The sequence below is a fragment of the Myodes glareolus genome, chromosome 26, assembly GCF_982192425.1.
Source record: "Myodes glareolus chromosome 26, mMyoGla1.1, whole genome shotgun sequence".
Classification (NCBI taxonomy): Eukaryota; Metazoa; Chordata; class Mammalia; order Rodentia; family Cricetidae; genus Myodes; species Myodes glareolus.
The window spans coordinates 41,172,899-41,200,552 of record NC_142051.1 but is presented as its reverse complement, the minus strand read 5'-3'; the positions used below and the strand labels follow the sequence as shown (position 1 = coordinate 41,200,552).

Below are 27,654 nucleotides of genomic sequence, written 5' to 3'. Positions count from 1 at the left end.
ACTTTTGATAAATGTGTTGAAAGAAACAAGAGGATCATGGTCTTGAGAGTGGAGGACTTAGGTAGGGTGGACAGTAGGGGCCCTCTTTGGGTGGAATGCCCTGTGGACATTAGCATCTAAGGAAGTCCTGATACTCTGAGCCAATCCCCTTTAGCAAACTAACCCTTCTGTTTTCTCTGACCCAGAACTTTTAATGGGAGGGTAATGTTTGGAAACACATTGTTCCCCGGCTAATTATTAACGTGCCCAATGGATTCTTGGAGGACTTTTAATCAGAGGTGATAAACAGGGAATTTCGAGATCGAGGGCCCTGTTGCTTGAAGAGGTAACATCTATTACCTCTGAAAAACAGGAGTATGGTGTCACTAGGTGCAGAGCAAGTGACATCAGAGAGGCTTCACCGTGGAACTTCCCACGAGCTCAGGACTCTCAAACCTGCCTGTGCAGACGATCTGAAGATTTTTATATGAAATCTCATCTTTTGAGCAACAAATACTCTTTTATGAATGATGGCCTAAAGGAACATCTTGGATCTCTGTGTGCCTTTTAGGAGTATAGTGGGATATGATGCCTGGTGGGCAGGCAAGCCCTCAATATCTTAGAAAAGATTGCAGTGGACCACTGGGTTCTTACTGACTGCTTCGGTGTCTCTGTGAGGATGGGCCTGCCCTTCTCCAGTTTCTCTGCATGATGGAGCCTTTTGAATTGCTAAATTTCCTCTATCTTAGATAATCCACAGACGTATAGTTATGTACCATGCAAAGGGTGCCAAGTAGAAGCATGTACTAAAAGATTTCTGAGGAATTTGTATTTTGAATTTTGAATAAGCCTTTGCTTTTGAATCCTGCTGCCTTCTACGTGAGTGGTTCTCAACAGTCTTAATACAGCGCCCTTTCATCCAGTCCCTCATGCTGTGGGGACACCTAACCATGACATTGCTACATTGTAACTACGAGTTTGCTACTGTTATGAACTGCAATATAAATACTTTGGGGTTTTCCAAAGAGATCGAGACACACAAGTTGGGAACCACAGTTCTAGGCCATGATTTTTAGCAGCCTTTGACCATTTTGGGGCCAGATCAAGTGTTTCACTGCCCTTCAAACTCTTTTCAGCCTTGGTGAAATACTTACTTATTAAGAAATGCTCATATATATTTCCGTACCTGCGACAGGTCCTCCCTAGAGGGTCTTGAGAACTCTTTTGAGAAACCAATAAGGAAGATGTGGCAGTGTCTCGACACAGAGATGCCAGTCATCCTTGGGGATCTGTAACAGACTCCTTGTTGAACAAATGAGACCGCTTTTCTCTTATCTATCCCAGAAGTAGATCTGGGAAGGAGACATGTAAAATGTCTCAGAAAGGGAAAGTAGATAGCTGGAAAAAGAACCATTAAAAACCCTAGTGTGTTTGTTTGTTTGTTTGTTTGGGGGATGTTGTTGGGTTTTTTTTTCCTCAAGAGGAAAATGCCAAGTGGAACTCAAAGGGGTTGGAGTCTCTTCACTAGGGGCAATGTCTGCCTTCCTAGATAACCTCAGGAGGAGGGCTTGGAAATTAAATGAAACATTGTTTGTCCCTTCCTGTCACTTCTCTATGGAAGCAATTGTATTAATTGATCCTGCTTCCACAGCAAGACTGATGCTAATCCTTTGAGAAATGTTGAAAAATATCATATATATTTATCTTGATATCAATCTATATCTATATCTATATACACATCTTGACTGATGAACAGAAAATTACCTTTCTTACTGCACAGGTGCATGCCCTCTAGTTAGCCCCACGGTGGTTCTGTGAGCAATCACAACTGGTCTGCTTCCCTTTCACCCACTTTTCCTCCAGTTCTGAATAATCCCTGAAAGGATATTTTGATGACACACAACCCTGAATGTGTGTCATAAGCCCACCCCCACGTGTTATTTTTCTTATTTATTACTTCTCTATATTACCCTAGGGGGTAATAAAGGTGGAAGGCATAGAAAAGGGGGGGCACAGGTTCCTGTGAATGCCATCTTCTGGGCTGGAGCTTACAACCGAGCGGGGTGGCTTGAATTCCCAGTGCAGAATTTCGAATGCTTAAGAAAGAACAACTGGAACTCAGAGAACGCAGTCTTTGGTATCAGAAGGCATCACTGTGTCTCCAGGTTTCTGTTTGGCTACCTTGTTAAGGTTCTAACTTCCTACACTGAGACTGAGCATCTTGTCTTCAGGGGTGCTCACTGGAATCCAGAATGACACAGGCTAAGGAAAGTGAAAGCCCACTGAAGGGGGCGAGGGCAGCGTGTGCTTTTGTTTCAGTTCCTTCCTTTGGAAGGTTTTGATGTTTTTATTTTCCTCTCTTTGTGTCTCTGATTTGCAATAAAATTGGTTCTGCCACCAGACTAACAACATATGGATACCTTTACTAGGCAATCAACAAAAGAGATATGAAAACACTCTGGCATATTTCAAGTGTTTGAAAGCAGTCTTTCTGGGAACTGCAGTTTGCAATGGCTCTTGTTGTATATAAGGATAATCGCTATACTTATCCCTGCGTCCTATCTGTAACTAGGCAGCTGGCATCACGCAGAAGCAACGATATCAACTGAGAACTCGATGGAAATATAAATGCTCAGGCACTAGCGGCCGACAGAAACAGAGATGTCTCTCTGTGGGGTGTGGCCCACTGGCCCATGTTTTAACCGCCCCTCCGGGTACCATCCACACTGGTTTAAGTCTGAGAACCAGCGATGTGTATGTATCCTTGCGTATCCCAGACTGTGTTAGTCCTCTTGGGCGCTAGCTGCTGCAGGAACTTCCACAGAGTCATGGCTGTAAGGATCGATAGCTGGTTGATAGTTGGCTGGATGGGTCGATAATGCTGACGTGCATTCTGAACTGCTGGTTCCAGCGGGTGGGGGTGACGGGCAGGAACTCTGTCTCCTTTGTCCTTTTCTCCATTCAGAACCCTAAGTCTAGGCACATAATGGCCAATGACGAACTCGGCCAAGTGTCACTAACTAAACTGGTTAGGTGTTTAAGGCATCCATCCCAAGCCCTGTGAGGTGGTTGCCTTTTAGGATGAGCCCTGAGAGGTACAGTAGTGTACTCGGCTCACATAGCTTGAGATAGTGGAACCAAGGTCTCAACTCAAGAGAAGGTGTCCAGTGCCTGTGTTCAAACCAGATTGGCACAGCCCGCTCCCTTACTCAAGTCAGAATGGTGACAGCTAGGAGAGTGACCCGAGACGATGTCTTTCAGAGTAAGTTCCTGCTGTATGTCACCTACTGTGGCTCCATGCTGTCTTTGGACCTTAGTCTGATTACCCAGAGACGTAGGTACCGTTGTTATGCCTTTGACAGAGCGCCTTCAGATACAGACACTAGTGTCAGTACTCGGTGGGAGGGGTGTTTATTTGGCGGTGGTTGTTGTGAGTGGTGGTGGTAGTGGTGTGTGTGTGTGTGTGTTTGTGTGTGTGGTATTGGACTCAAACCCTGGACCCCATGTATGCATTTTATAGTACATTAAATGCTCAGTCCCTGATGTGAGGTTTCTTCCTTCCAATGCCCAGATGTTTTTCATATTGCTTCTCTTCGTGTGCTATTTGTGTGCCGGATGTGTCAATAGATCTACCAACGAGCATCTAGGAAATGCCCACCTATCTGAAGTTGTGGACTTAGCCATGGAAGCAGAGAGATGGAATTTCTGTCCTTCGGGTAGTTAAAAGCAAATTGGGAAAATGGGCTGGTCTTCAAAAAACAGAAGGCAAAGGCAATGATATAGTTCAATACAGCTTGACAGTTGTTACACATGTTCCAAGAGGTTAATGAAACCGAAATAGAGCAAAAAACACCCCAGGACCTGGAAGAAATTTCTTTTGCTGTACTGGACCTTAAACACTGTCTCCAAATGTTTGTCATTGAACTGTTGAACTCAGCATCCCTAACTCTCATAGCCATTAAAGCTGCCACAGTCACCAGGGTGGGTCTCAGGGGCTATTGAAATGTCCTCCTGTTTGTACTTTCTGTTGAGAATAATGTCTACATCATAGAGTAGGTGCTCCGTAAAAATCTATGAATGAAAGATCACAAGCAGAAGAAAAATGTGGTAGCAGAATAGCAAGAATGGTTGCCCAAATCTCCCTTTAGATGGGAAGGTAGATTGTCAGCATTCTCTGGAACCCTGCAGAAGGTTGAACAAGATCCGTATGCTCCATAGAGGATTTCACTCAAAGGAGCAGAGAGGCAGCACCTTTGTTAGTGGAAGGCAAAAGTCCACTCCTCCCCTGGGTGTAGTAGCATGGTGGCGGCTGTGGTCCACAGGCCCTCTCTAGGGAAGAGACCTCTTGGGTGCCAGATACTTTTGAAAACGGAGAAGCAGGATTTCTTGTCACCAATCTCATTTCCCTTGGTTTTTCTTCTACTCGGTACACCTTGGAAGGCCAAGCTCAAGCTTGGCTACACCTCCATGTTCCCTTCCTGAAAACAGCATTAGTAATTGAAAACAGGAAGTGGTTCCTTTGTTCTAATTCACGGGGCGCAGGTAAGCTTCCTGCTTGGACCTCTCCACCTTAGCTCTCTAACACTGGGAGAAAATCTGGACACAATTATCTGCTTCTGCGACTAAATTCTTTCTGGTTTTCGCAGTGAAAAAGCAGCCTCTCACCAGAATAGGAGGACTGTTGGAGAGTAGGCCCTTTGCCTCAACAAATCCTTTCCTGAGGCCTCGTTCTTATCAATGACCTATGCTTAGAGCATTATCTTTACAAGAACACTTAATTGCTGTGTTAGTTAAAACGATAATAAAACTGACAATAGCCAAGACATTTAGGAATATAAAAGGGCTTGAAGACAGTAAGGGTGATAAATCTACCCAATAAAATATTCTGCAGCTTTAAAATTATAACTTTGAAGATCAGGAAATGCTTGCAATAAAACATTAAGTGGAAGAAATACAACATTACGTTAAATTTTGGCTGTGATTGTAGCTATATCAAAATAATCTACCCCTGGAAGAGAATGAGGAAAAATTACAAATATTAAGGTAATGAAATTTGTTGGGATATTTGAATTATGGGTAAATTTTCACTATTTTACTATCAGTTAAAATTGTTATAACCTTTGGAAGTCAGTAGGATGGGAAGTCAACTTGCCTAACTATGTGACCGAGCTGAGCACCGTTCTGTACCCCCATCTGAAACTGAGTCATGGTTTTAGAAATGGGATATGAGTGTTCAATGCCCAAGCTGTGTCCGAAGTCTTCTCTCTCTTGTCAACACATTCCCCAGGAGAAGACTGTGAGATGCCAGTGCTTGAACCCTTGAGTTGAAGAGTCAGCTGTCCTCTTTATGAATGTTAGCATCCTGTGGTGTGGGAGTCTCACCAATGGTGTCAACTTCAGGATGGTTTCTTTTTTCTTATCCCAGGAAGGCAGCCTGGCTCTGCTACTTAATAGACTATGTTACTAGTTAATTTCCACAAATCTCAGCTGCCTGATAAGTTAAAAGGACTCAGGCATAACGCCCGCTCCATGTTGATGCTACAAAAATATGAAATAGTCATGCAAAGTAATAAGACATGAAAAGTTTAATAGAAACCACGTAAAGGAAAGCTGCTGTTGGCTCTATGTTGTTGCAGAGGCTTTGGTTTTCCTAAACGTCATGAAGAAAACGGTGTTTAATGAAAACATTTATAGCCTCTTCTGATTTTATTTTTGGATCCTCTCATAATGCCCTCTGGCTTGCTAGCTAGCCAATTTCCTATAGCTGTCAGTTGTCAGTATTCTTGTTTCTATGGAAGTATTTATCTACACTACTCTGTGTAAGGCAGGCTGAGAATTTAAACTTCAAAGAAGGTAACGTAGCCTCCTTAGTGACTACAACATTTGGAGACAGGCAACATTTCAAGTCAGGTAGGCAAACCGGAGCAACACTGATGGACGTGCCTCGGATGACTAACCCAGATGAGGGATCTGAGAAGACTCACATGCCAGGAGCCACGGCCAAGGACAAGAGAAGAATTTGGTTTGAAAGAAGAGTGTTAGGACATCCGCAGTCTGGAAGGAGCAGCGGAGGGTGATTTGTAGCCTGTTGAGTACCAAGGAAAAGGTTTGGCCAAAGAAGGCACAGATGTTCTGAAGAATGTGAGCAATTTATGGCATTTCATGGTCCCGCTGCAGGATGTGTCTGCCAAAGGCACGTCTCTGCAGAGCAAGTCTACTTGAGAGGAGACTGGGACTTCTCCACTGACCTTTATCTGAGTGTCTTCTTGACCCAGACACAGAAAAGATGGTGAGAAGTGAGGTCGGGAGCAACACGAACGGGGGAGCCTTCAGAAGAAGATGAAAGTGTTCCTTGTCTGCCCGCTTCCTGTCGTTCTTTTCTTTCAAGTCCTCCTCCGTGAGACAGGCTCACAGTCCGGGTGGGTTTGATTGGACTGCGAAGCCACACCCACAGCTTCGCAAGCTGCAGGTCTGGATTGTTGACAGGTGATTGGAGCATAAAGGCGTCAATATCACGAACGGATGAACCAGACAACGGTGCCTACACGGACTTATTCAGGGTTAGGTCTTGGTTTAAGGAAGGAGGTCTTCCACTGGAACATACTTTTGAAGGGAATAGCACATATATCCACATCTCCATGCTTCCCTCCCTTTTCCTCGCCCCCATCGCCACACACACATACTCTTCTCCCTCCCCCTCCTACTCCCTCTGTTTCGCCATCCCTTCGTGAGGTAAAATACCCTTTTCCATGACTTCCTAGCATGAGGCTTTCTGCCTCCCCACAGCAGCCACCTGAAAATAATGAAACCAGCTAATAGTGGACTAAAACCACAAGTCGAAAAATATATACTTCCTCTGTTGTAAGAGGCTGCTTATGTATTTTCCGACCTCCCACACTCCTGAAATAATCACACTGAAACTATATCATTTCCATCACTCCTTGGCCAATCACTTAAGCATATTTATGGCTTACTCTTATATCTTCAATTAACCCATTTCCATTATCTTATATTTTACCACGATGCTTATAGCCTACTGACAAGGTTCCAGCTGGCAGTTGGCATCTTTCCCCTCTGGTGACTGCATGGTGGCTCTCGGGTCCACCTTCTTCCTCCCAGCATTCAGTTTAGTTTTCCCGCCTAGTTCTACTCTGCTAAGCCACTGACCAAAAGCGATTCCTTATTCACTAACCAATAAAAGCAACACATATACAGGAGGACCTCCCACAGTGTTCCTCCCCCAGGTTGTTTCTTTCAGGTACCGTATCACAGTCAGAAGGTAACCAACACAGTGAAAAGAGCCTGGGGTGCTCTCTGTCTGTTCCGGAACTACTACTACTCAAAGTCGAAAGATTCGCCTCTCTCCTCTTTCTGCATTGTATGTCAGGCTTAGGAGACCTTAAGAGTCATTTCTAAAAGTTTATAGATGGAGTTCTTTCATGAATACACATGCATTTATCATGGTGGAGTCTATGGAGGCCATCCCCATCAATGGGTTCGTAGGCTTTAAACTGTCCTCTCTTCCAAAGACAAGAGAGATGCTTTGCATGGAATTAGAATGAAGAAGGTCCTAGAAGGCCAGCAGAGAAGTAGAATGCAAGCTTTCCTTCTGCAAGACTATATATTACAAGAGACTACTAGACCCCCATTTTCTGCTAAAGTAGGGACAGGATTTATTTCATCAGCGTCAACAGAGCATCCCTAACCCTGGACCAGAGCTAAAGAGAGGTCGCTGGAGGCAGTCAGGGGGAAGACAATGGCCCACAAGCAATCATGGCTGGTGTGGTGTCCCGCTGCACCACAGAGCCCTCCCAGCTGGGTGTCACATCAGGTCTCACATTTTCTTTCCTCCACGAAGCCAACTCATCCGGCAACTGTGAATAAGTTTTGCGAAGAACTGGAAAATGACTTCTGAGGCAACCGTCTCTAGTTCTCAGAAAGGAAATTCGCAGAAGTGAGGAACTGGTCAGAAGGCCAAAAGGCCATTGCCTCAGACCAAGTCCCAGGACACAGCACCATGGCCATGTTGTATGTAGGTTTATAGCAAAATAAATACAAATAAAAATGAGATTTCTCTATCAAACAGCACACCCCAAAGTGGGTTTTCTAAGCTGAATATAGTGAAATAATTAAAAGAATCAGATTATTTTTCCTTGGTGGATAATTATATTTGCTAAAAAGCATTTAATGACTTTTGGACTGTAGGCATGATATTGGTCCCAGATGAAATAAAGATGAGAACATCTTCTAACTTGGAGTCAAGTTATTACTTGACTCTCTAGTTCTCTCTCTTTCCCCCTCCTCCTCCCCTCTCTCTCTGTTTATTCATAGCTCACCTCGTTTGGGTGGGGCTAGGTTGGGAGTGGAAAGATCAAAGTTAACAGGCTTCATGATTGCCAAAAACTTGCTGAGAACCACTGTGGTTGACTCGGGTTTTGTTTTAATGCCTAAAGACATTTAAAAAAAAAACTGAAATGAAAGAATTTGAGGAAAACATATAAAGTCTCTTGATTGTATTTAGGAAATCAAATACTAGGAAAAAGGAGCAACCACCATGGCAGCGAAATTCCATAAAAAAAAGAGAAAAGTAATAATGGTCTAACAACAAGTCTACTTTTGTCTGAAATTTACTGAAATAATATAATTACTAGTTATATATATTTTTAGTATAATATCTACTGTTCTATAAATGAACCATCCGGCTTCAATTGCTTGCTTGGTACTTTGGCAAATAATATATTCTGACTTGTTTGAGAACTACTTGCATACATTTAAAAATGCTAGTAACCTTAGAAAGAATTGGTTTTACAGAGAGAGAGAGAGAGAGAGAGAGAGAGAGAGAGAGAGAGAATAAAATAAAGAAAAGAAGGGAGAGGGAGAATGAGATCAAGGGTGCACTTGAAAAACCATATTTGCTATCTATTATTGATACTGTCCCTGGGAACATGTTGAATGCCAGTGGCATTTATGGTGGCCTGCCTAGAAACCCAACCACATTCCCTAAGATGAAACACCATAAGTGGTAACTAGTCTTTTCTAAGGATCCATAATGCCCACCTGAAAAAAAGAAAATGTCACATAGGAGGCTGGAACACCATTGACAGGCGCCATGGCAACCGGGGAGGTACAACCCACACTGACTACCAGGAAATGTTCTGATCAACAATATCAATAGCATTCTAATCAATGATATTAACAACTTTCCCGCCTATGGCAGAGAGCCACTTATCCACCTCTTGAAGATGGAGTCTTGTGAAGAGTAACGATAAAAGGACCATTTCAAGGGGATTTGTATAGGGCTGGAGAGACGGCTCAGCAACTAAAAGTACTCAGTGCTCTTGCATAGGACCAGGATTCCATTCCCAGCGTCCACATGGTGGCTCACAGCTGTCTTTACCTTGAGTTCCCGGTGATCCAACACCTTTTTCTGACATCCATGGGCACCAGGCATGGTTATGATACATATGCACACATGCAGGGAAAACATTGATACACATAAAGTTTTTAAAAATTTATAGCAAGACTCATTTGCAAACTCCCAGTTTTAAATGAGAAGCATTCCTCTTCATTAAGATCTTGGTTATCAATGTTGTAGTTTGTTTCTTCCTATTGCTTCAATACCTCCAACAAATGACTTTCCTTTGGGTTCTTTCCTATTCTCCTTCCCGTGCACACCTGAACCCTACTTTGAAGGGCCTCTGCAATCCACACAGGTTTTCCTGTCTTTGTACCTTAGTCAAGTACCAGAACTTGACATTGTCTTCATTTTCCGTCATCGAGCCTAACGCTGGTCCTAACTATCCTTAAACTGAGATGATGAAATTTGCTTGCACCTGAAACTAATCAGAGACGACACTTCTGTTGTCTCTCTCTCTCTCTCTCTCTCTCTCTCTCTCTCTCTCTCTCTCTCTCCTTTGCTACACTTCCCTCTTTCTTCAGAAAGGCACGCATGTGCTGTATGCAAACATTATTTATCCCAAACATGGGAAGCCCAGACAGCTTGGTCCTGTTGAGAGTCATGCCTTTAGCGAGGGTGCCTGATGTTCTCCAGCGTTCAGTTTGTCCATGGGAGTGGCTCTCTGAGAGTTTGGGTGGCGTGTGAGTCCGCGAGAAGGCTCCCAGGCTGAGCTCCAGTGTTGCTCTCGACATACCACCATATGGCATCTCAAAATACTGCCATCTTCCATCTTCCTCTCCCCTCCGTGCCCATGGCCCAGCACTGGGTGCTAGAGAAACACTCCCTGGGATCTTGCAGTCTGAGAACACCAGCATGAAAGGGCTATCATGCACAACCCCTGGCTTCTGAGTACACACACACCAGCACACCAGGCAGCTATTTATGCCTTTAACACCCAAACTGGCTCCTCCTGCCCACCCTCCTCCTTTTCTCTCTCTCTCTGTTTCAATCTGTCACTGACTCTGGCTGCCTTTTCCCCTGCCATGGTGCCAAGAGCTGTCTCTGCTGCTGCAGAGGCCACCTTCCAACAGTTTTCTCCCTGCTGCAGGCCTGGATTCCCCTCTTTTCAGGGCCTCCACCTCGCAGGGCTCTCCCTTCCGCCACGCCAGACTTCCTCGGCAGCTGTCACCCCTTTACCTGCCATGCTGACCCTGTCACACCTGCCTCCAGGAAAAGGTCCAGATGTGCACCCAGCAAAAAAGAAAAAGAAAGAAAGGAAATTAAGTCTCAGTAGAGGAGATTGACAGGGAGCAGGGCTCCTGAGAATACAGGGCAGGTGTCAAGTTGCACAGCAAAGAGAAATGATAGACTCCAGAGTAAAACTAAAAATGAGGAGGGTGTGTTTAATGCCCCCTTGGCCAATTTGTCTCTCGGTGGCACCAGAAAGAGAGGTGCTGCCCTCCAGTTATGAAAGTCTTGTGGTTTTTGTTTGTTTGCTTGTTTGTTTCCAAGACAAGGTTTCTCTGTAGCTTTGGTGCCTGTCCTAGAACTAGCTCTTGTAGACCAGACTGGCCTTGAACTCACAGAGATCTGCCTGTCTCTGCCTCCCAAACGTTGGGATTAAAGGCGAGCGCCACCACCGCCCTGCGAAAGTCTTGTGCTTTGACCATGAGGTTCCTTCCTCAACTGAGAGTGCACTAGAATTGAAACTATATGCATAGGCAATAATACCAACAACCAGGCTACTATCTCCAGATTAGAGCCAGATTCTCTGCCAATTTTTGTCCCAATCTTTCAGAGAGGGAAAAGCAGGGAGGAGGACACTGAAACTCACGCATGTGATCCTCAGCGCCCTTCTTATTCCTTCTCTTATAGTGTCTACTGCATCCAGGCACAAGTCCAAGACAGAGTAGCGATTAGCAGTCTGATAATTCTGAGACCTTGATGACGACTCATTCCCAAAGCAGGCCTGGCAAGGAGGAAGTCCTAACTTTCAATGAGCCAAGGCAGGAGCTAGGATCTAATTCCCAGCTTACCACGAACTCAGTATGGCATGAGTGTCCAGCCTGATAGCCATTAGTGAGGAAAAAGAAACCACCACTGGCTTTCCTTATCAAACAAGGGAAATGAAGAGGAAGGGAGGAGAGGAAGGCGAGATAGACAAGAGAAGGACACGAAGTGTTGAAAGTGAGAAGGGCCCCTCTCTATTTGTGTGTTCCACCCACACCCATCGCACGCCTTCCCACTGGAAGTAAGCTGGACACTGAAAAGCAATGGTTTGACCCATAGATTATTTGAGAGAAACCAACAGTAGTGATAGGCAAAGATAAACATATCTGGCATCATATTATGTGACCTGGCAGCAGGACCCGTCCTTGCCATCAACCCAGGCCTGCTCATGGTGTTTGCACACATGTAGTTTAGCTATGCTTCCAAGGGAACAGTTACTCATTCACCTTAATGCAGACAGCCCTGTCTTTCTAGAAAATCTGTTTCGAATAAACTTCCCTTTGGGTGGGAGGGAGTGCATTTTAGAACAGTCAGTGAGGAAGACAAATTCTTGCCCAGTGTGGTGCGTTCATCAACAAAACTGAGTTCATGCAGACAGCCCATGTTTATGTAGTTTACTGCAGGCCAGACGTTAGGCCATGAGCTACTTAGTCCTCACGGCATTTCTAGGATACATTTTTCGATATGACTAATCTACATATGAAGATCAGACTCTTAGAAGATTGGGTTCCATCCCAAATGCAGGCAATTGAATAAGATGTGGGTGAGTCTGAACTGTCTGGCTCTACCCCTTGTGCTTTAAGCACTTGGTACACTGCCTCCCCGGGCATCCACGGAACAGGTATTGTGGAGATGTTCTAATTATTGTCAATGGAGGGAACTGCCTAACTAGTTAATGAGAGCTAACTTCCATAGAAAACTCCACTGAGACAATTTCAACGACCTCTTGGTATGTCATTACCCCTTTTACCTTAGACATTGATAAACCAAAACCATCCCCTCAGGACAACAGTTCTGAGCTGTGAAGCATTCCTCTCGCCAAAGTATAATTTTGTTGGCTATATCTCTCTTCTTCCAGCCTTGGAAGAAGCCCCAAACTAGTAAATTCTGCTGTCCTGGCAAGATGCTCATCCTCCAGGGCCTTGTAGCCGGCGAGAGTAATACATCACGCTGTTTCCCACTCTGTCAGCCCATTTCTCTAAAGAGTCTTAAAACAGCAGTGTTTCGGCTTTGAATCTCAGCCGTTCTTGATTCAAACAGTACCCTTCCCATGCCTGCCCTTGAGTTGGGGCTTCCAAAAGAACAGAGACTTTCCAGAAGGAAGCAGCCTCCCGATGTTGTATTTCGTTCCTTTTAGACCCGGAGATACATAGACATTGACAAGATTGGGTAACGAGGAGACTTTGATCTTTGGCATTATAGGGGTTTAGTAGCTGAGAAAGGGCTGCTGAGTGGTGGGGGTGGGGTGGGTCACACAGGGTCACGATTCCTAGAAAAGATGACTTCATCCAATTGAGAAGGAGTGGAACTAGCAAACACTGCCAATTAAAAATTAACACAGGCCAAAAGTGAAATCGATGCCTACGTTTGATAGGTCGCTGAGACTGTTTCTGACACACAGTTCATAGAAAAGAGAACATTTTCCTGGTGTCCACTTTTACAGATACCAAAGGTCAAGCTTTGGAAAGACCCTTTCACAGAAATGCAGCCCTCAATACAAGTATCTAGACGAGGGCCAATCAGGCATGATTTCTAAATAAAGGTTTTAAAGCTGTTGCTGCAACTAATCCTAATTTGAAAATCTTTACTATTGATGTGGATTGGCTTTATTCTGATACACATGATTCCGTAAGTACACACCCGTGTGAACATAAATAAATTCCCTTTCCCCACCTTTACCAAACATATAGTCGCACACACAGCTCATTAACGTATTTCAATTAAATATGACTTCTATAAAGCTTTTAAGAGATAATGTAAGTCTTATGAGTACAGAAAATATCAACTATACAATGTTTGTTTGCTTGTTTGTTTGTTTGTTTGTTTGTTTGAGACAGGGTTTCTCTGAGTAGCCCTGAATGTCCTGGGACTCACTTTACATAGACCAGGCAGACCTTGAATTTAGAGATCAGACCTGCCTCTGCCTCCCAAGTGCTGGGATTAAACACACGTGCCACCACCATCCAGCTAACGATGTTTTATCATCGTTTCCCTTATATTAGGAATCATGAAACAAGCCAATTTTTCATAGGAAGCTATCAGAAGTAGGAGAGATCGGGAAATAACTTCCAACAATAATAAATATAATAATAAATATAAATATAATAAACCAACAATCCCAGCACTCAATGAGACCGGAGTTCATGAGTTCAAGATTAAGGTTAGTCTGAGCTTTGTAGCAAAATCCTGTCTCCAAGGAAACAAGGAAGAAAGAATGGAAAGCAAAAAGGAAAGAAGGAAGAAAGAAAGGGGGAGAGGGAGCAAGGGAACAAGGAAGGAAGGACACTGAAATGCTAAAACACGAGGCTAGGGGCTTACATCAGTAGCACAATGCGTCCCAGTATGCATGGGGCCTTGTGGCCTTTCCTCAGGTCAACAAAAGAAATATTATTGGGCAGCTGCAAGACTACTACTAATACAATTTCAGAACTTTCCTACTAATATCCAAGGCAAGTTGAAGTCAGCCAAATTAATTTTCCTTAGACAAGGTTGCTCACGGATCAACACTGACTTAAGAATCCAATCACGCTGAGATATTCTTAATGGTCAGCAAATACAGAGGTTGGCAAAAAACAAACAAACAAACAAAAAAACAATTTGTATAAGAAAACCAATGTTCTGATTCCTACAGATCTTAACTATGGTATTTGGTTGTATAATCAATCTTCAGCTAATAATAGTTAAGGGCAGATTGTTTATTATCTAGCAATTCCATTTATGTTCTCTACCATACATGTGACTGAGAATTTTCTAGAAACAGCCTCCAAGCCCCATTTTGAATTTTCTTGCCTCTTCGCCTTGTTCTCAATTTTTGATAATTAGTTAATTAATTAACAGTACATAGAATCTACTTTGGCACCTCTTCCTCCTATCAGCAACTGTTTGAGAGAATTGCTGTATTCTTTGTAACCTAGAGAAGAACAAGTATAGATCTTCAAAAGCAGGCGATGTTCCTATTTTGAAAGTGTTTGCATTTGTCATTATTTAAATATTGATTCACAAATCAATGTTCACTCCTTCCAACGGGGAGTTTTAAAAGCTTTCTCAGCAAGAAAAGGGGAAGTTTCACAGGGAATCAGAGTTAGTGTGATGTCTCAAGCACATTTCCAGAAACTGATGAGGAGCACAAATCCCTGCAGACAGGTAGAGGTAGTTTTACTCATGATGAAAGGGCAGAACTCTGGGCTCCAGAAATAATGACCACAGCTAAATCTCCGAAGTGCATCCGTCTCATCAGAGATGGAGGGGAGTGACTCACTTGCATCCCTGTCCAAATGTGATACTCTGCTAATTAGTGTGGTTTTGATGATACCACAGTTCTGCCCCCAAACCCTTGTAACTAGCAAGTTTGCTCTGCATATTATTGAATTACTACAGTGACTACGCATTATTTAAAGGGAACTGCTGCTATTATAGAAGTCAGCTCTTCAGCTACTTGAAGATTGTGTGTTGGCCCATGCTTAAAAGAGAGCCATGTGTTAGACCTAAACCTTATGTCTACTGGACTCAAAGTCTGGGTTAAGTGATGACCAGCTGCCTTTGATCTATATGCTAGACGACCTCTGAACCAAGACACTGACAAAATAAGTTTGTTACTATAAATTTTCAATGTTAAGACTTTGTCATCAAAACATCTGCAGAATGCTACATAGTCCAACGGTTAAGTGTGTAGGCAGTAAGAGAATTCTCCAATCATGTCTCATTGTGCAGAGGACTGTCCTGGTCACCTGTCTTTTGCTGTTGCATTGGGTAAAATCAGGGAAGTGTTGTGAGCATTCTGGAGAACACAAACGATAATTAGAAAATAAATGTCCATCTGCTAAGTTTAAAAATATGTGAAACTCTTTCTTGAAGACAATGTGTTTCCCAACTATGCTGAATATTTAGCCAAGATTTTTCTAGAAAAACTCCAGAATAGAAAGAAACACAATAGCCACCCACTGTCCACTGTAGGATCTGCCCCTAAGGTCAGGGACAGGTATTTGTACAGTCTTTACTTAGCTGCTTCCTGCAGCATGGAGTTCACTACATTCCAAAAAAAAGTCTGTTTAACATTTTTCTTCAAATTGTTTAAAGTCTTTTTATGGTAACACAATTTTGTTTTCTGCTTTCCTGATAATTCTGATTCTACCAATCAGAATAAAAATATTACAAGGAGTTTTTATAAGCAGTGGTGTAGCAACCAGTTCTATCTCATTAAAAAAAATAATCAAATGACTGAAACTTGCAGCAAATTTTTAAGTAATTAAAATAATACTTATATCAATACATGCTGGGGAGGATGGCTTGAATGCCTGGCTGGTAAACTGTATTGCCCAAGGCTTCCTGTTTTAGACCGGAACAGTAAATACTTTTATTGTGGTTCTAAAAAAGAGACTTATATGAGATAGTTGAAGAGAAAACCTAAAATGGTCCCTTGATTACAGAGAAGTAATGCTTGCTGAAATCAAGCCTTTAGGATACTTCAAAAAATTAATTAAAAAGCAATAGGTAAACATTTGTTGTATTCATAAATCCTGAATAAAGTATGAGTCCATTGTAACCATCATGAATTGACAAAGGAAAACATTCCCCTAGAATTGACAGCGTGAGCAAACTGGTTCATGGGAAAATTCCCATGTATATCCCTACTCCAATAACATTCCAAAAAGATGCATATACAAGATAAAATCAAACTCCTTAATAGAACATTATATAAAAATCCTAAAGCTCTCTGCTTCGAATCCTTCAGCTTGTGGGCTGGAGAGCACAGGTCCCTTTAGAATAAACTACATCAAACTCCAAGCTCTTCTGAGACGTGCAGCAAGCTGGGTACCACAGAGTGTGCTCTTCTTGGCTGTGGTGATGGCTATTGTCTATTTCAGAAGATTAAATGGAGCTGTGGTGGTCTCATGGCTCTTGAGAGTCACCAAGAAGGGTCAAGCAGTGCATGGGGGAATGCTTTTTGCTCTCCCAAGATAATGGCTAGCATCTTTTCCTTGGAGCAAGCTTGGATCACAGAATTAAGATTGAGAAGTGCTTGGAATAGAAATTTTAAATAGGTCCTAGAATCCCCAATCCATTCCTTTCCACTTTTAATTCATAAGTTTGAGCTGTGAAAATAGCTGTATCTGAACTGGTCAGGTTTGGAAGTTTCTAGAATTTCTACAACTCTACTCTCAATTATCAACCAACTGTTCCATAATCAGCAAGTGATTCTTTATGCATATTCTCTAAGAAATGCATATATAGACAAAGGACAGCAATTACCTGAAGGTTACTATTGTAATAGATACAACCAAGAGACAGGTTCCTGCTCTCCTTTTCCCCACCTGCAAAGGGAACCCAAATGCATCCCCTGATCCTAATTGGCTAGCCAGATAGAAACTATGTAGAAGGCCTTCGTGAGTTACGAGAGCCATGCACATCCATTTGTGGCTTTCCTCGAATTTATAGTCCCAGGAAAAGATTATTTAAAAAACTAAGAAAACAAAAAACATTGCATTGCCCAGGGGATCAGTTGAGTTTCAACTTGCCAGGGCCTGGCTGGGAGGCAAAAGCCCAGAGTCTATGTCCATGTTAGTCTCCCCTCCAATGGCAAGTAAAAGCCCTACTGATACTCCACTGAGCTCAGCTGCCTGGTCCCTCCCCAAGCCTACAACCACAAGAAGCCCACAGGCTCTACCATGAGGGAGAGCGGCCGCAGACCTTTCCTTCCTAGAGAGACCGCAAAGGAACCGTCACAAAGTTCCTATCTCCAGCCGCCCTGAGAATAAACCTTCCTTGTGTGAGGAAGCAGCAACAAGGTTGCTGTGCCAAGCATCAGGAAAACATTTGGGTTCTTAGAGAACTCCATAAAACAGTTGGCCTTTGGAGCAGGGAGGCAGCCAAACAAGAGAGACAGTGACAGCAGACTATGGCCCTGGATCTGCTCTCCCCTCAACAAGGAAGCTGGAAATATGGATGAAAACTGTGACATTACTTATTGTGTCATGGTTTATGTGACTTTAAGACTTTATTTAATGTCATGCCTTTCTTGGGCCCGGAATTAAGATTAAGCATATATCAGGTTGTCAATTGGATTCTTAGAGGTCAGTGCTTCACACGTTTCTTTCATGAAGTAGCCTACCTCCCAGTGGACATAAAGGAGATGGGAACAGATCAAAATCATATTCCCCTGTCTAAGACAGCCCAGCTTCTTGTTTTGTATGTTTGATACACTACTGCGTAGACAACATTTGATTTAACAAAAGTCCTATGGTGCCAAAAAAGGGATAATTTTTGTGTATGTCAAGGTCTATGTAAGCTTGCTTGACCTTTTCTGAATTCTGAAAGCCAGTAAAAGTGTGGTCAAAAACATAATCCAATCAAACCAAGACCTAGCCAAGTAAAGAGCTCTAACGGTTTGTAAGTATCAAAAGATGTTGGATATCAGTGTTCCCACTGGCATTTAGTTCCTTCTGTACCAGCCCAATCGTTATACTCCGAGGAAACAGAAATGGTTGTGCCACACTTTCTGGGGTGGTGTGCAAGCCTCGTGTCACTGGTATTGTAATCAGTTGTGAGTTTCTTGGCTTCTGGGTATGGTCAATGGTAATGATAGTTTTCCATAGATCATTTAAGACCTTGAAAAAGATGCATAGTTAAGATCTCTTCTGTACCAGGCACTGTGCGTTATTTTATTTAACATGTTGTTTCATCTTATCCTCAATTCTGGAAAGAAAGAGCAAGAAAGAGCTTCGGGGACTTTTCTGGAGTTACACACCGATATCTTCTGGGCTCCGTAAAGCTCTTGAGTGTAACAGCAAGTAGATTGGCGTTAAAATCCTGACTCCCCCAATTACTGCATGAATGACCTTCGTCAAGCCATTCAAACCCTTGAGCCTCAGGGTTCTCATCAATAAAATAAGGATATGTTTCTAGACTTCAAATTTTGCCTATGTGTGATTTGATTTTATGATAGAAATTGTTCAGAACAATTGAGATGACCAGTGTACAAAAACTGTATGTCTTTACTAATGCCATTAAGGAGACTCAGTTTTTCCAAGATCATGGTGTTCTTGCTCAAATGTTTGAGATAATGAACAATCTAAATACTTTCATTTGATCATTACATAGTATATATGTATTCCAAAGTATCATACTGTACCCTCCCAATATGTACAATTAACTTGTCAATCTAACAATGAAACGGTATGTTTACAAAATTTTAAGAAGCTTGATCTGTAATTTTGTTTTAGGTAGCACTTCTAAAGGTCTCTCAGCAAAGACAATAGACAGAGAAGTGATGGGACTGGACAGAAACAAGATCCTCCAATACAGTTTGTTGAAAACATGGTCAGAGTCAATACAAACAAAAGTGTTTGGTGAATGAGTTCTTGCAGGAGTGTAGTTTAACTCCAGGAAACACACTGGAATCTAATGGAGCATAATAGATCAGATATTGCTGGAGATAGTTCAGGAAAAGGGTGACGTGTTGGAGTAGTAGAGACTTGATGTAGTTAAAAGAGAGGCATCTGGGATTCAATGGGGGCTCTGTGGATGCAGGCAGCTCTGTCTAACTTCAGGACCGCTCTGCTTTGTGCAGACAAGCCCACAGGCTACGGCTCCAGCATTCGGAGGGCACCTCAGACAGGCATCGTGGATGAGTGCTGCTTCCGGAGCTGTGATCTGAGAAGGCTGGAGATGTACTGTGCTCCCCTCAAGCCTACGAAATCAGCCCGCTCTATCCGTGCCCAGCGCCACACTGACATGCCCAAGACTCAGAAGGTACGTGTGTGTGGTTGGGATGCAGTCATTCTTGAGTGTTCTTTCATACATGGGGGGGGTACGTGGGACGCAGATGGAAATTCTGTCCTATATTTCCTAGATGACAGGTCAAAGGGCTCCAATGCCACCAATTGGATGGCTTACAGATCCATCCTTCCAATCACTCGCTACTGCAATTTATCTTTTTCATTGCCCTGGACAATCTGACACTTGAAAGATGGTGGAAAACAAGGACTAAACCTGTCAAAACTCAAGTTGCCCAATGAGGCCTCTTTGCCAAATAGCATCCCAAGTCTTAGTTCTCAGTGTGGTAATGATCACATATAGTGCACAAGTTGTCAGAATTCAATAAGTTAGTATACTCTTAGACATATTCCATGTACAAGTGGAGTGCCTACACCAAGTAACTGTCAGACAAGATTAACATCTGCCATAAGTGTATCTAATAACAAAATCTTGTAAGTCCTGGGGTTCTACCTATTTGAAATTCATGGTGGTAAGTGTACATGAAAGAGAAGGACACACTGAAAATGGACATACTCTGGCTGTAGAAATGCTTAGATGTTTCTAGTGGTCAAAAAGCAAGGCATGCTTTGTCCAAGCATTTATTGTAAAGCAACCTCAGAAGCACCATCTGTGTAATCAGAAACACATAAAACATCAATGCATGTTGGCTACTTTATATACTTGTTAGTGAAGGAAGGAAAGAAGGAAAGAAGGAAGGAAGGAAAGAAGGAATATGTCAGAGCCTAAGTAAAATTATAGTCTTTACATAGAAATAAGGAGAAGAGAAGGAAAGGGGAAGAAAGAACAGCCCTCTCTCGGATATTCTGAGGAGTCCTGCTGAAAAAAAGAAAAAAGTGAGCATGTCGATTCTATCCTTGAAGCAAAGCTAGCATTGTGCAGAGACACAATAATAAGAGACCTAAACGTTCACAGTGACACCTGTGTGTTTCCTGGTCCTCAACCACAGCTGAGGCTGGAGGAGGACCTTGGCGTCTTAGGGGAGACATCACCCCAGTGAGTGACCTAAGGGATGCAGGGGACTGTCCAGGCCTTGGTGGGTGTCCACAGAACACAGCAGGCACGGGAGTCAGAAAGTGTGTGTGTGAATGAAGAGCAAAGGAGTGTTCATTAGTTCTAGTTGAAGAGGATGTGGGTATGAGAGGCAAGGCCCAAGGCTCTGTAATGCCAGCTCCGGCGCCTGAGTTGTAGACCCCTCTGCAAGCCTGGCTCCTTTTTTCTGGGGAGCCCAGGCCTGCTTGCTAGACTCAAAGACTGTCTTTGGCACAGGAACCGTCTATTCTCAATGCAATTATTTTTGTGATGTTTGCAGTCCCAGCCCCTATCCACGAACAAGAAAATGAAGCCTCAAAGGAGAAGGAGAGGTGAGCCAAAGACACACCCTGGAGGGAAGGAGGGGCCAGAGGTGACTCAGCAAATCAGAGGAGAGGAGGAGGCAGCGTGAAGCTAGGAATTGTGAACAGAGGCCAAAGGGGAAGTGGCAGAGGCAAGACTAAGAGAGGCGCAGAGTGCAACTCAGAAAAGCTCTAGAGGAAATGAGGAAGGGTAGCCCCAGCTGAGCTAGGGAATGCCTGGGATGGAAGGAAAAATAAGCTACTACGGATTGTGGAAAGAATTGGAAAGGAAAATCTAACATCACAAAGTACAGAGTGACAAGGACAGAACACCAAGAACAACAACAGCAAAAAAAAAAAAAAAAAAATTAAAAACATGCCAACGAGATGCACCCCCTTCTTCAAAAAACCAAATCAGAATAAAAAATATGCAAATAAAGTTCGCGTCTTCTGCGCGCATGCTAAATTTTGCACAAATCTATTAGAGAAGAATCGCCCATGTAAATATATGTTCAGAGTTAAATATTAACACAGATTCACAGCGACCTGTTTATGCCATAGTCGTTCCCAGATTTCTGCCCTGGATTTCATACATGACTCTGTTCCTCAGTCAAGTTCAGGGTTTAGGCCAAAGAGCATCCTGTACTTACATAAACGCCTGTGAGGTAACCTTTCAAAGGTCTCTGAACTTTTATTTTGTACTTTGATATCAGACATAAAAGATGTATTAGCTTGCTATGGCTGACATAACGAAGTATCACAGACTACAGAGTGAGTGGCTTGACCCACAGAAGCACTTCTTTTCTTGTGGTTCTCAAGAGTGGAAATCTACATTCAAGGTGTCAGTCCCTTGGAGGGGCCCCCTCCTGTGTCTTCACGATCTTTCCTTAGTGACCACTTTGTTTTCATTAGGGTATCAGTGAGACTACATTGGGGCTTACCCTAAGGAACTCATTTGAATTTGATGGCCTCCATCATACTATGTATCTATGTGTACTCTATTTTAGAGATACTAGGAATTGAGATCATATGCATGAATTTAGGGGTTCAGGATAGCAACTATCCCACAATGAATATATCTGATATCAACCTATATCATTTGATTGCTTCTCCTAAGGAAAAACATATTATTTTCAACCATCCATCTATCTGTTCTCTCCCTTCTCTTCCTCACTACTTCACTCTTCCTGCACACACACACACACACACACACACACACACAGAGAGAGAGAGAGAGAGAGAGAGAGAGAGAGAGAGAGAGAGATCTTGAGAACTTAATCCTATGAGCGTCTCCTTCATTAGAAACCTCCTAGGACCATGCTATTTTTTGCACTGGCAAAGGCCTTAGAAGCCATTTGCTTCTGTCTCTTTGTTTTAAAGACCAGGAGATCTGGACATAGGTGAAAATGTTCTTGGTTTCTAAGCTTCTTCTGGGCGGACAACAAAACTTTGTCAAAGTGAATCAAATACCAAAGAAAGGGGGGGAGTAGAACTGGCCATGGGAAGTGACCCCCGAATCTGATACTTTTCTGTCAGAAGAAAGGTTGTGAATGCAATCAGAAAAGCTGCGTTTTCTGCAGGTGAAGGTGACATCCAACGTGCAGGAAGTGGGTCGCAGTGACCTTTGCCCTTACTTCCCTTGATTTAATCAGTGCAAGCAAGATCTTCATGGAGCAGAAAGCAAAAATCTCAATATTATCCAAATAGTGAGTCCCCTCTCTAAGAGAGTGTAAAAGGCAGCAGTCCTCAGCCAGGCTCCTGGTGACCTTTGAGGTGGTAAAATGACCAAAGCCACAGTAGGTAACCTACTTCAAGAAGTCCTGCCTAGTCCTTCATGTTCCTGATGGTTTTTTTCTACTCCCAGATCACCTTTTCTCCAAGGCTCACTGAAAATCTTGTATTTCTTCAATATTATAGAGATATTCGGAGCTCAAAGTAGGATCAAAAGGTTTAGGTCGAGGTATGTGTTAAAAGCCCCAGTGAAAGCTAACCTACTTCTGGTATCTTTGCAAACTGATCCTAGATTATCAGGCGATACTACATTCTGCTAAGACAGCACTCTTTGGGGCCAGCCTCAGGCAAAAGCTGACACTAAAGCCACATTATTTTCGGAGGGCCTTCAGACACAGACAGCTCTTCTGCAGACCATATCTCAGCAAAGGCATTCAGAGTTTATGCCCTGGGGAAAGGTTTGGGTGGTTGTATCTAATTATAAACTTCATTCTAGGAAAAGTGAAATCAATAGGGTTTTCTAGCTAAAAATAAGTTCTCACAGCCCTAGACCTCAGTCCAGGATGCATTTCTTTTTGAAATGTGTTTTATCCATTTAAAAGCAATCCTTAACATGCCAACATGTCATTGCCATGTAATAGGGATCAGGAAAACATAATCAAGCATTGTCCTTTCCTTTCATTTTAATAGTAATACCCAAGGACTGCGAGGTATACCAGATGGATGAAAGAATGCATGGATGAATAGATAGATGGACAGATGGGAGATGGGTGGATGGGTGGATGGGTGGATGGATGGATGGATGGATGAACAGATGGATGGAAAGACAGATAAATGCTTGGATAGATAAGTGAGTGATATAGGCAAACTCACTCTAGTAGAACGAGAGACCACAAAAAGGAAGTAAAACTCTTGAGCCTAAATGATTCCTCCTTTCCTACCAAGGATAGCAAGGCAATCACAGAACAAACCAGGAAAGGGAGAAGAGGTTTGCTGACATCTCGCAAATTTGGAATGTCCTTCTTAGGCTTACATTGAAAGTGCTCAGGGACTCAATGTAACAGTTGTGGTTAGCTAAATGCTTCACAGGGAATATCACCCATCCACTCAGGGTTTTCTTGGAGCACGTAGCATGCTAATTCTTATTCACAACCCCCACATTTCAGCTTCAAGTGTGTCTGTTAGTGAAAATTGGTAATTGTGCTTAAAACTAGTAAAAACACACAATTCTGACAAATTGACTGTAGATGTCTAGACAAGTCATAGAGCTTACAATTTGGAGAAGCAGGATAGGATCATCACTTAGAACACAGAGTACCATCAGACGGCCTCAGTGAACATCAAAGCTTTTACTAGCTGCCTTCTCATGGGCAAATTGTCCAGCCTGCCTATACCTCAGTTTCCTCATCTCCCAACATGGTAACAACTCTCCCATCCATATGGTGATGCTCTCCCATACTGCTGTTGCGAGGGCTTATTGACAATTTATATAGATATATCTGTGTTCATGCATACATATACGTATAAGTGTATGTGTGTGTGTGTGTGTGTGCGTGTGTGTGCTCAAAATGGAGGAGAAGTATCTCTATTGCCAATAATGCCAAGCCCAAGTTCGACAACAGTTCCTTTAATGTATGTCTTCTCCAACATACGGTAGAAGAGAACTCAGTTGTCTAAGATTCCTTCCACCTGGGAGAATATATTATTTTGTGGATAATTAGGATTTAAATGGTTAGTCCAGTTCTTCCACATAAATGTTGATATTTATTTCAGGGTCATACAATGAACTTTTCAGAAAAACCACCATTTTTTCCCTCAACCAGTTAAAATCAAATGTAATACGGGATTTTGTTCCATAGTGCCTGGGGAAATTTTAACTGTGACATGGATTCTAGATCTTAATAGTTTAAAATTGCCAAAATAAATAGAAGCATGGGCTACTTCCGGGCTCTCACAGCTTCCGGGACACTTCGGTTTCTCAGGATGCCAACCTAGCACCTTTCACCAGCATCTGAGGTTGATAGCCTGAAATTAAAACAAGGGCTTTCAGAAGCAATGGAAAGGTTGACACTTTTGGATGAAGTACTGTTCATTTTTATGAGTTTTAGAAGATCATACTGTAGAACTTCTTCCCTTAAATGTTACCTCGGGGCCGAAAGGCCAGTTATTGGTTCCTGTGACCTAAGTAAGAAAGGACACCTGATGAAAGTTAGAGAAGATTCTTCAGGAGCCACCAAACATGCAAAAATGACATCAACTTCCCTTCTTCCAAGGGCCTGCTTGAAATCAGAATTCTTCTCTGCTGCTCACATGTTTGGGAACCCGTCTTTAATGAGGTTTCTCAATGCAGCAACCAAGATATATAATCAAGAAATGTCGGGGGCTAGAGAGATGGCTCAGTAGTTAAGAGCATTGCCTGCTTTTCCAAAGGTCTTGAGTTCAATTCCCAGCAACCATATGGTGGCTCACAACCATCTGTAATGAGATCTGGTGCCCTCCCTGGGCTGCAGGCAGATATTGAATGCATAATAAATGAATAAATATTTAAAAAAAAGAAATGTCAACGTGGGTTTATGTTCTAGAAAACAGAATGGGTGCTGTCAATAGGAGAACTGATGAGAGATATGTCTGATACACAGCACCTCTGAGAAAGTTCCCACCACACTGGGCGCTCAGAAACAGCTCCTGAAGTCTACTGGAAGAGTCCCAAGAACTAGGAACTGTTCTGTGAGGAAGGGGGGAAGTCCCAGCTTCATTAACCATTATGGTTATAGTTTTAGAAAGCGTAGGTCAGGAGAGTTTAAAAATAGAGGGCTGCTAGTTAGAAATAAGAATGCGAGATGTACTTGCAGTCAGGCCTAATTCTAAATATCTTTGGTCAGAACTTAAACTCTGAAGTCAACCACAGTAAACAGTCTTGAGAGACGAGAAAGAAAGCTACGTGTGTGTTCAAAGGAGCACAAGTAAACACGTACATCTATGATGTGTGTGTTGGTGCAGCTTCGTTTGACACAGTAGGGTGTGTGGGTGAATGACTTTCCAAAATCGTGGGCAAATACCAGGGCGGGTTGCTGTCTTTCAGTGAATATAAATTCCTTTGTAAGCATCCCTTGTCATCCACAAAATCTCAAGATTCCTTTGTCTTCTGGAAAAATTCTGGGAGATAGCCCTACAGTAAGTATTATTCAGGAGATAAAGAGAGCGTTTTTGGTAGGGGAGAAGGAAGTTGGTTTTTGACTTCATACTATCGTTTAGGGAAGCAGGGTTCAATCACTTCCCATCTGATGTCCAGGGAACAGTCTACAGCTCTCTTCTACCTGTAGTTTTCCATAGAATGAAGTAGTAACTTGGGAAACTGGATCCAAGTCTAATTCTTGACCCCATGGGTGGTTCCACGCGTTCAGTCAATGCTCCCACATCATCCTGCTGTGCTCAGAGATTAAGATTATTGGCCACAACTGCTCCAGGCTTCTGCTATCTCTTTCCCCATTCCTTTAAAGTTTTAAAATTATGTCTATTTGTTCAGGGAAAGGGTCTATGCCACAGTGTGCATATGGTGGCTGGAGAATAACTTGACAGAATCGGTCCTCTCTTCCTACCATGACATTCCTAGGGATCAAACTCGGGTTGTTAGACTCGGTGGCAATTGCCTTTGCCCTGTAAGCCAATTCTCCAGCCCCGGTCTTTTCTTTCTTAGCCATTTTCCAATGCCCTCTCCCCATTTTGGAATATCTGCTTTTATTCTATAACAATCTAAGCATGATAGCTAACAACACTCTTATCCCTGCTAAAATGACTCCAAAGTTCCAAGGGAAAGACTCAAAATTTTAAATCAAACTTAAACTGGCTGAGTGGCCCTGACTTCCAAGCAAGGATTCATATGCCAAATTTTTTTTACAAAATCCTGTAAAGTCTAGAAACGTTCACATGGAGCTTTCTGTCTGGCCAACACCAAGAAGTTAAGTAATCAAAGACCAACCAGCCCTGCCATCTGTGAAAATATGATGGGCTATTTTCACAGCTGTAGATAACAATTATGGCAGGACAGAAATTTCAAATAATTAAGAGCAAGAGTATGGCAGGTCGAGGGTTGGGGAAGATTCCTAATCGCCTGTCAATGGTGCCCTTGGAAATGTGTGATGTTGATGTCGTGGCAAGGCATGTTTAAAAGTTCATGGGACATTACAAGACAAGCCAAAAAAGATGTGTAGCTGGAGCAATAAATGCATGGCATCATTATTGCTCTTCCATCCATGTTCACCGACCGGGTCTCCATTAAACTCTCTTTGCCTCTGTGAATAAAATTTGTATTCTTCAAAAGAACACAGGCTAGAGTAGAGGTGCTCAGCACCACAAAGGGATTCTAAAGTTTTAAAACTGCTTGCAGGAACCATTCTCGTAGCTTGTTCTGCCTTGGAAAAGCACTGGCTGGCATTCCCAATGTTTACTTTTATATGCCGAAGGCTCCCATCAACCTCAAACAGATGCAAATCACTTCAACCTGTCATAGTGTTATTTTGTTCATCCGAAACGTTTGGGAGAGTCTTCTAAGCGTCCAAAATTTCTCTCAATTCAATGAGAAGGAAAATTCAGAACACAGAGTTTGAATGTTCTGCCCAGAATTGTCACAACACTCAAAGAATTGAGTGGAAGAGGGCAACACCCTTTCTTACTAACCCTGTGAACTCATCACTGGTACACTGAGCTGACACCAGAGGCTTTTCAGGGCCTCGGGTCTCTCAAGGACATCGCGCTACACACACTAGCTCAACAGTCATCTAAGTCAAATGCCAGTTGGAACAATGACATTCTGAAAGCATAAAGAGACAAGCATCAGAACTAGTTTTCAGGTGAGAGAGGTGCAAATGTCAGGAAGTCGCCGAAATCTGGTATTGCACTTTTGAAAGGTCACATCTGAGCCTTTCGGCAATTCCAAAGTCAACTCCTCCCTCAGGGAACAATGGTATGGTTAGGCTTATTTATGACCACTATTATTATTATTATTATTATTATTATTATTATTATTATTATTACTATCACAAACAAAAATAACCAAACCAACTGTCCGTAAAATCTAGTCTAAACAGCTCTGAAACTGCAGAATTTTTACAACATCCTTCTAGACTTTTAAAGACAATATGAATAAATAAATACTTTCTGCTACCTAAGGAAGAAAGCCCTTTAGTATAGACTTTTAAAGACAATATAAAT

The 27,654-nt window shown here is 42.7% G+C and overlaps 1 protein-coding gene across 8 annotated transcripts in view; it reads left to right on the top strand.

Moving 5' to 3' along the window:
- Window positions 1-27,654, top strand: part of Igf1 (insulin like growth factor 1) — a 77,041-nt gene that overhangs the window by 37,651 nt on the left and 11,736 nt on the right. For 7 of the 8 annotated variants that reach the window (XR_014999714.2, XM_087902138.1, XM_087902137.1 and 4 more), the window contains 2 exons: window positions 19,173-19,354; window positions 20,691-20,742. Coding sequence is in view for 7 of the 8 variants with exons in the window: in XM_087902138.1 (XP_087758264.1) it covers window positions 19,173-19,354; window positions 20,691-20,742 (234 nt within the window). In the remaining variant the exon portion in view is untranslated. The remainder of the gene's footprint in view (window positions 1-19,172; window positions 19,355-20,690; window positions 20,743-27,654) is intronic. The other variant, XM_048418776.3, reaches the window with a different exon arrangement.